Source organism: Zootermopsis nevadensis, unplaced genomic scaffold, assembly GCF_977971745.1.
Source record: "Zootermopsis nevadensis isolate Lab colony 2312 unplaced genomic scaffold, Znev_1.0 Znev_ptg000017l, whole genome shotgun sequence".
Taxonomy (NCBI): Eukaryota; Metazoa; Arthropoda; class Insecta; order Blattodea; family Termopsidae; genus Zootermopsis; species Zootermopsis nevadensis.
In genome coordinates, this window is record NW_028259149.1 from 7,423,997 (window position 1) to 7,433,062 (window position 9,066).

The window sequence follows — 9,066 nt, forward strand, 5'->3', positions numbered from 1 at the left end:
GATGAAGCTATATGGTGTTCCCGCAGTTGTTTATACCTTTTATAAGGAAAAGCAGATGACAGATTCCTATAATTTATATCTGATATGTTATTTATAAATGAACAGTCACTTGCCTAGCGACCGTGAGAAAATTTGAGGTTATAACCAACGATTTTGACATAAGACGGTTTCTTGCTTGAGTTTATGAATCACTTCTAAGCAATTAATGAATGGGGTCAATAGATGTCAGAATTTGTAATACACACTGGGGAGACATACGAGCAGAAACAATAAAGAGGAATGAGAAATGTAATATAATGGTTCTCATGGTGGTGAAGGTGCCATTGTTTGTATTCTGGGTTGTAATGAATTGTGAACTTTTTATATATATAATTTTGGAGAATGTGTGTTCCTCCAGAAACATGGTACCTACCTATAAGCCAACATTGTATTAACCCAGATTCCGCACTGCATGGGGAACTGTCATTAAAATAAAATTAAAAGTGGCAGAAGTCAGAGCTGATTTCAGTTCATAGTGTATGGCACCTGATATGTGGTAGTTCTCTTAAGATTTATAGAAATTCATACTAACAGGAGTATGCTTATTTCGATCCACATTTCAAGCCAGTTTCTTAAATCTGTGGCCCTTTTTTATATTAGTAAATGGAGAAATGGTTTGAAGTGCCAAAAATCAAATCGCTTTATGCCTGTATTGTCAGTAGTGCTTCAGAAGTACTTGTTGCTTAACAAAATCCAGTCATATATATTGCAGTATGCTTCAGGCAAACCTTTTATTGGAGATACTTAAAATCTGAACATTAAATGTAAACTGTTGAAAATGTTTCTTTAATTGGATATTTTCCACTTTATACATATAATCAATCATTTGGCTATTCAATTTCAATGTACTTAAAGTCAGTGATTATCAGTATATGTATGCTGCAGACTACACCCTCAGCTTCTCATAATGAGGGATTTCAATCTGATATACTGGTTTGTTGCCGGCGCTTACCCATACTGAACCAGGCGTCCCTTCGCGAATCATGTGCAGCACACCTTTGCCAACATTCTCTGTTCTGTTTGTGGGAAAAGAAGAAAAAATGTAAAGTTTTACTGTTTAGATTATTTAAAGATGCTATCTCCACTGCAGTGGTTATGCAGGACTGAATGAGATGAGAGGATGATTATAAGTGTGAATTAAATGTTATCCTTTGAGTGTCTTTAAGTTCTGAGTCATATGTCTCAATTACCATTGTGGATTCATCCTTTCATCATTATCATAGTTCACTCTACCAAACTTTCCTCTCTAAATATGACTTTCGAATTTTGAGCCATATAAAACATACTTACTTCTGTGGTGGTTTATGATTTTCCATTTCATTATAAAACTCATCCATCCATTCATCTTTGTAAGTTATTACATCTGGCTTCTGTTGACTGTCTGGAATGATGTCTGTTTCTGTATAAGCTGGACATATGACCATTACTCTCACTCCAGTAGCTTGATAGAAATAATCTGACTATAAACATACAACAAACAAAATTGCCATCTTCATTTGTAGCCTTCTAAGAATGTTTCATAATTAAAGAAAAATCACCTTTTAACCTTTAATGTATGAGAGCAGGGGTTTTAAACTATGTGCTATAGGGCTGTGGGCAGGATTTTAACTCTGGGGACATCGGTTTAGCTCTATGCTAGTGCAATACACGGTCACCTCCATCCATCCATTGACACTACAGCCAGAGTCGGGCCTTGGCCTCCTCCCATATGGGAGGTTTTCTAGTCTTTGAAGTGTGCATCTGTGAGTAGTGAGTGACAAGCCCATTCCCTCTGCACAATTTGTACTCAATCTTGATTTGTCTGCCCTAGAGCCATCTAGTAGAGAATCAGGAGAGACATGGGTGAGAAATGGGCACAGAATTTTGCTTATGAAACATTTCATTCATTCTCATAAGGTTCTTTTACATGCCATAAATTTATGACATGGGACCGCTGGCTTTACTTCCCCTCCAAAGGAAGTTGTGTTACAGATTTTTATCACCCTTAAAAATCCATCGACCTCGGCCAGGTTTGAACCTACGAACTTTGGGTCCAATGGTGAGCATGCTAACCACCAATCCACCAAGGGCAACACACAGTCACCTAGGTGACACATAAGCCACAGTGCATGGATAGTAGAGGATAAAATTTCCTTCACGAAGCATGCCAGTTTCACTGACATTTTGCACAGAAGAAGAGGAAATGTCTAATTATTTTTCCAGTACTTATGGTACAGAATTGTATCTCTTTTGGCCTTTATCGTATGGGGTAATGAATTTAAATTTCCATATTATGGGACTGCCAGCTGGATTTTAACTCTGGGGGGGAGTTTAATGGTAGTGGTATGGTACTGTGACAAAGCCAAGTGGATTGTATGTAAAGTATTATGAAATGCTGATAAATGTTAAATATGAATATTGGTATGGATGTGTGTTAATGCATGGACAAGAATAATATTATTTTGAGTTGATAGAAATAAAAATATAAAAAATGGTCACTGAGGATGACTGGATACTGAAAAAAGTGAGGGAAGATATAAATAAATATATCAGAAAAAAATGAGAAACATACAGAAATGTTTATGGGATGACGGAGAGGAATGCAGAAGGCCTTGAGATACATCTGTCCACCCATTTGGACACATCTGTTGATGACAATGACAATAATGACAGTGATGATGCTATAGGCTAAACAAGGGGAAAAATGAAAATTAGAATGTGCAATGGCTCATCTAAAGAAAACACAATGATAGTAAACTGAATACTTAACACTAGTTTGGTTCATGACACTAGCAGAATGTTTTAAAAGCATTATATGTATGTGAAATATGCAGAATAGGAGCCAGATGATTTAGGTTTTGAGAGATGATCTAAATGATTGGGAATCATGACTCTACTTTTGTGTACTTCAGCAATGTAAATATAGTTCATGTCACTGCATTATACCAGTTATAGAATTACATTCATTCTCATAGTAATTCTTACCCCCAAAGTACGACTCAATCCAATAACAGCATGCTTCGTGGCATTGTACACTGGTGTGATATTCAATCCTTGTCCTAGACCAGCTATTGAGCCCATATTGACCACTGTGCCCCCTTTTCCTCCTGCAGATTTATCCATGTACTTTAAGGCTGTTAGAGTACCTTGGATAACCCCATTCTGTAAGCATATAAAATTGCTGAAACACAATTCACATTAGCAATAAATATTAAATTAAAACAGTGTGAAAGAAATAAAAGCAGTTAATTTGAACAATAAAATATTTCACTACTTGCTCAGATGTGTTTCCTACAATTTGGGATTGTAGCTTATTTAAAGATATAATTTCAGATACAGAGATTATTTATTGTTAATGGATGTCCACTATGTATGAGCAGGGAAAGCACTCATTTTTCACCTATTCTTTTATTAAACTGTACTGCAATGAAACTGCTTACTTATTATGATTATATATGTATGTATATTCCTGTTCACCATTTCTCTATTACTTACTGCAGTGATAACATGTAGTGAACACTTTATGATTTAGTGGCTACCAGGCAACAAAAAATTCTGTCTTCTACATTGTTAAAACGAGCCATTTTTGGACTTACCACCATGGAAACCTCAAATCCTACTTATTTTAATCTCTTACACAAAAGAGAAAAAATATATTCATGGATGTGTATTCCTCTTATTTTTGAAGTCCTGCCTCCTTGGTATTCATTTATATACTTTATAAGAATAATATAGTGCATTACATGCAATTCTTGGCCTCTGAAATATCCAGTTTTTTTACTACTTACAAGATTGACAGACACTACATATTTCCATTTTTTCTCATTACATAATCCTGCGTTGTTGACGACAATGTCTAGATTACCAAACATCTTGATAGTTTCCTTGAAAGCCTCTGAAATATTAATTATATGATACAATGTAAGTGTTGAAACCATAAAAAAATAAATGTTGAAGCTGCAGCACAAATCGTTAACTCTTTACAGTACCTGTGTTCAAAACCGTATATTTTTAAACAGGACGAATATTTCTTGTTGAATATTGAGTATTTATTTATTTCCGACCACTGCTGGCACAGTTTTATTTTTATTTTGTTTGTTTTTGTCCGCTCTTCTGAAATTACCAGGAAGTAGTTACGAGTGATCCAATATGATTGGCATTAGTTACAGAGGATTCATATTAAATATTTTTTTGGTTTTATTATTGAAGAATTTTATCTTGGCACTGTGAGAGCAGACTAATTTGTTGTAAAGAAACTCTAACAATAAGATTATTTGGTTCTTTCTTCTTGACAGAATTAGTATATTACTGATGTTTTAGAATACCATTAAAATTGAAATAATTAATTAAGATCTTATGTCTAAATTGGGCCAGTTTCATGTTATTATTATTATTATTATTATTATTATTATAGGTTGTCAACTTATTTGTGTATTATGTGTTCAAATGTTAATATAAATAAAAATAGTTGGTTAAAAATATTTATTTCCAATATTATTGCACAATATAAGTACGTGAGAATTTGTAAGAAACCTTCAACTTCTTCCTCTTTGGAAACATCAGTCTTGATAAATATTGCTCGATCTTTCCCAAATTCCTTTTCCAGCTCTTGTATTTCATTTTCAATTTTCTCCACCAGGATATCACAGATTGCAATGCCCTGTAAAATAAAATTCCTTACTGACTCTGGCTAGCTTCCAGTGTCGAGAATAAGAATTATAGCTCAGAGATTAGCAGTAATAATACCTACAGATTCCATCCCTTTTCCTTTCTTTATAGCAACAGAGTGTTGGTGATGCTTAATAATGTAGAATCTACAGGTTTGTGATAATTGTTGATTTATTATACAGATGTTATTTTGTACATTTTAAATTATTTGAGATATACTTGATATAGCATATACCGGGTTTCCATTTTATGAGGCTGCGGTCATGCTTGCATTGCGTGGTCGGCTGGCGATCTGTTGACGTCAGCAGGACTAGTTCGTGTTCTTCCCATGAGTCACCGGCGAATCAGTTTCATTGCGTCTCTCGTTGCGGATTGACGTTGGTAATATGGTGTATAGTATTAAGCAACGTGTGTTCTTAGTCAAACATATGCCAAATATTCATCCTACGGAAGATGCCGCCGTAAATATCGCAGACATTTTCCCGGTGTAAGTGTTCCTAGCAGGCCCATGATAGAGAGCTTAGTAAAAAATTTCGTAGTACGGGATCAGTTTTCGATAAAAAGAAGAACAGGAAACGACAATTCATTTCGGCAATATCCCAAGAAGAGCTTCATCGAGTATTTAGAAATATGTTAACGAGATGTGAAGCTTGCCTGCAAGCACAAGGAAGTCACTTTGAACATCTTTTGTGATTTAAGGTAAAACAATTAATGTAATAACATGTATCAGTGACGAGAAATATTCGTAGTTCGCTGTTACTAGCGGCACTGAAACTGATTCGCCGGTCACCCACCGGAAGAACGAGCACGACTCTCGCCCGCATCAACGGGGTGCCGGCCGATCAGGCAATGCAAAGTCACGACCGCTGCCGCATAAAATGGAAACCCGGTAAAACATTTCAGGACCCTTCAGGTGAATGGTTCTCATTAAACTGACAGACTTTTTATTTTAATGCAGGGCGTTTCAGTGTTCCTGTAAAAAATAATAACTGTTGGAAGTGGTTCTAAAATCCCTGTATGTGACACACACAAGTCATGTGCACCACCAAGTGTGTGTGTGTACACATGCACATAGGGACATTTCAGTCACTTCCCGCCTCCACCACTCATTGGTTCTACAGGCTCACAAGGACTTTGTATTACTCTGTTTTACTGACATTATTAATAGTCTCATGATTATTATATTAACGTAGTATTTGGAAGGCCACGCATTTAAATCTGACCATAATCACTAATGTTAAAAATAAAAAATTAATGAAAATGTTGTCAGTATAATGACAACCAATGATCTAAAGATACGCAGCCAACTCCCAAAATGTTGTGTCTCAGACAGTGTACAATACTGATCATAATATTGGCGTAATAAAGATTATTACTCATTCATCTCCTCTGTAATTTTATAAAAGTAAGGTGCTGTTTCACTCTGAGTAAAACATTTCCTCAGGTTTGGAGCGTTATTACTTAGGGAATTAACCCAATTCTGTGCCCTTAGTTTTGCTGTAGATTTATTATGCACTTTGTTGTTAAAACTCTTATTATTCAAAATACCTTCACTCCCTCTCGAAGAAGTTCCTTGGCAATCGCAAGTCCTATACCCCTCGCTGCTCCAGTTACAAGAGCTACCTTTCCCTTTGGGTCCATATTACCTGTAAGTGAAGCCATATCAAACTTGGTGTCTGATGCCTGTTGGGTCCACACAAAGATAGGAAATGTGATTAGTCTGAAATAAATAGGAGATTGATGTTGAAAGAGGACTACAAGAACTATTTTGAATTTGTGCATTTATGTAAGTAATGGAAGAAAGTGGGAAGTAGTTCAAGTTAGTTGTTCTTAATATTCTTCCTCATCTAATAGCTGTTTAGCTTTAGTCCAGGAGGTCACAACGTTTTTAAGACTTGAGGTCTCTCACATTCTTTATTATCGCTTGCGGTTTGCCAACACTTCATGACTGTTAAACAGTTCCAATATATCCTCAGTATTTTTCTTTCTAAAAATTTGATTTGTTTTTATTAAAGATTCACTTACACTGAAAAGATATTTTTTCGGTATGCAGCTTGATACAATGGTACAAAAATGTACGCGGATTACAAAGAACACTGACGGGTCGCATGAGGCCCGGAGGCCGAGAAGCTTAACTTTAAAACCTACCAACTATTCGATCAATTGTTACACACAAAGAAAAAAAAATGGCAGTAGTCGACATCTTGAAGGCGATCAGAAGTGGAAGTTTGTTTTCGTGTAAAGCCACTGTGGTGGTGATTGCTCAGAACAAGTCTCTTATCATTATCCTTCTTAATTTTGAAGACATTTAAACACTTACCTAAACGCAATGTTTCCGCAGTAACTAATTCTTCGTTTTGTTAATAAGAATTATGCTGCAGTTACGTTTAACTCACAAAGGTCTAGTCACAAGATTACTAACGCAGACCACTATCTTTGCTAGTAAAGTCTATACACATTACGTAACGTGTGGATATCGTGGAGCTGAAGTCGCAAGTGTTGTTAATGACTTGCGTGTTTGTGGACTATCGTGTTCTCTTTCTGTAATAAATAAATAAAATAAAATTCCTGACCAACTTAGTATGCATAAAACTTCTAACGGAAGATTACGTTGTCGGCTCTTCTGGGTTGTAGCGCCGTGTAGTCTGGTAGAAGTTTACAGGTCCTTGCTGCCTCCCCTGATGATGGAGGCTGCAAGGACCTCCGAATCGGTGGTAAACGTCTGCCCGACTACACGGCAGTTCAACCCTGAACATCTTCGGACTCACCGCCCTAGAAACCTCAAATCCAACGAAGATTACTATGTTAGTCACCGTATTAATTAACCTATTAATCCACTGACTGGTGGCAGGGAGTTGATCGATTAAAGCATGAATTTATTGACGATTATTATTATTATTATTATTATGTTCTATAATTTTTACTTTTGACGTAAATACATCTATGTGGAAGGGTCATTCCGCAAAAAAGTGTAACGAAAAAGTGACAGGAAAATGTGTAAAATCCGATAACAATGGTTACCTAGGGAACGTCGTGTTTACTCGGCATTGTTGTTATCTAGGAAACATTACAATACATTACTTTACATTACATTCATCTACCACAGACCCATCATAGGCGTAACTAATTCAAGTTAAATAAGCAAAGTCTTAATCAAACTTTACGCAATTGTAAAGCATATATAAAGGAAATATTTAGAATAAAGCCGATATATGAACTTCCTTTCCGTACCGACGTATTTACGTCAAATTCTCCGGAACCGTGGTTCCACTGACAACTTTTTCCGATGCTGCAGTGAAACATGAAACAACTTCCCCTTTCTCTCAGAGGATGAGTTACACGGTAATCAGCGCGTAACACTGTATTCTGTTATTACGATCGTACTTTTATCAACATAAGAGCCCAGACTCATTGTATCAAATCTAATCTTGAAATACAGTAAAGATAAGTTCTCCTTTCTTGAAAATGAATTGCTATTGCACAACATTACTTAATTGTTCATTGTCCATCTTTAATTATTTCTGGAGAATACACCAGGACGTTAAGCATTGGTTGTCCGCATTCTTACTGCTGGGCCATGCATTTCTTCGAGTGCTTAGATCCCCCCCCCCCCAATCGTCCTCCACCGATGCCCCACATTCATTTACGCTTCTTGTGCAAGTTTTGGCTGGGGACGTACGAGGTGCGATCGGAAAGTTTCAAGACTGCGCGTATAAAAACCCGTACACTTATCTCAGGTATTAAATTCATCCATCACCCTCGAAGTAGTTCCCCTGGGAGTGAACACAACGATCCCAGCGCCGCTGCCAAACCTGGAAGCATCCCTGGAAATCTTTCTTTGTCAGCCTGTCAAGCACCATCTGCGATTCTGCCTGAATCTCTTCTATCGTCTCAAATCTCCTTCCCTTTAGCTGAATTTTCATCTTTGGGAAGAGGAAGAAGTCACACGGAGCTTAGAAATGAAGTTGGGGTCGGTTCTTGCAAGATCTTTGAGCTCCTGACAAACGAGAAGTCGATTCTGCTTCTGGTCCTCAGACAGGATGCGTCGCATGTGGAGTTCTTCCTTTAGAATCAGCTGACAGGTCCCATAGCCTATCCCAACAATGTCGCACAAGTCGTTGATGGTACGACGTCGATCTTCGTGAATGGCCTGCCGAATCTTCGTAACATTTTCGGGCGTTGTGCTCGAAGATGGTCGTCCAGAACGCTCGTCATCATCGACAGAGGTTCGGTCATTTTTATGTATAATAGAGTGTCAAGAGACTCTGGCAGTTGCCTAAAATATTTCTGGCGCGACGCGCGCGCTTAAATACGTGCATCCGTACGCACATTCGGAGAGCAGCGAATGTTCAACAATGAAGATTTCTGTCTTCTGGGTTG

At 37.2% G+C, this 9,066-nt stretch overlaps 1 protein-coding gene across 2 annotated transcripts; it reads right to left on the reverse strand.

Moving 5' to 3' along the window:
- Nucleotides 1–804: 804 nt before the first annotated feature.
- Nucleotides 805–7,189, reverse strand: LOC110833240 (15-hydroxyprostaglandin dehydrogenase [NAD(+)]). Of its 2 annotated transcripts, none has more exons than XM_022071035.2 (7): nucleotides 7,007–7,189; nucleotides 6,235–6,332; nucleotides 4,552–4,678; nucleotides 3,807–3,913; nucleotides 3,004–3,180; nucleotides 1,330–1,499; nucleotides 805–1,055 (listed from the first exon to the last, which is right to left on the reverse strand). In XM_022071035.2, the coding sequence occupies exons 2-7, from the start codon at nucleotides 6,325–6,327 to the stop codon at nucleotides 926–928; spliced, it is 804 nt and encodes a 267-aa protein (XP_021926727.1). In that variant the 5' UTR covers nucleotides 6,328–6,332; nucleotides 7,007–7,189; the 3' UTR covers nucleotides 805–925. The 2 variants fall into 2 exon arrangements, with proteins under 2 accessions (XP_021926727.1, XP_021926726.1); XM_022071034.2 differs by having other exon boundaries at nucleotides 6,235–6,406; nucleotides 7,007–7,188.
- Nucleotides 7,190–9,066: the final 1,877 nt, after the last annotated feature.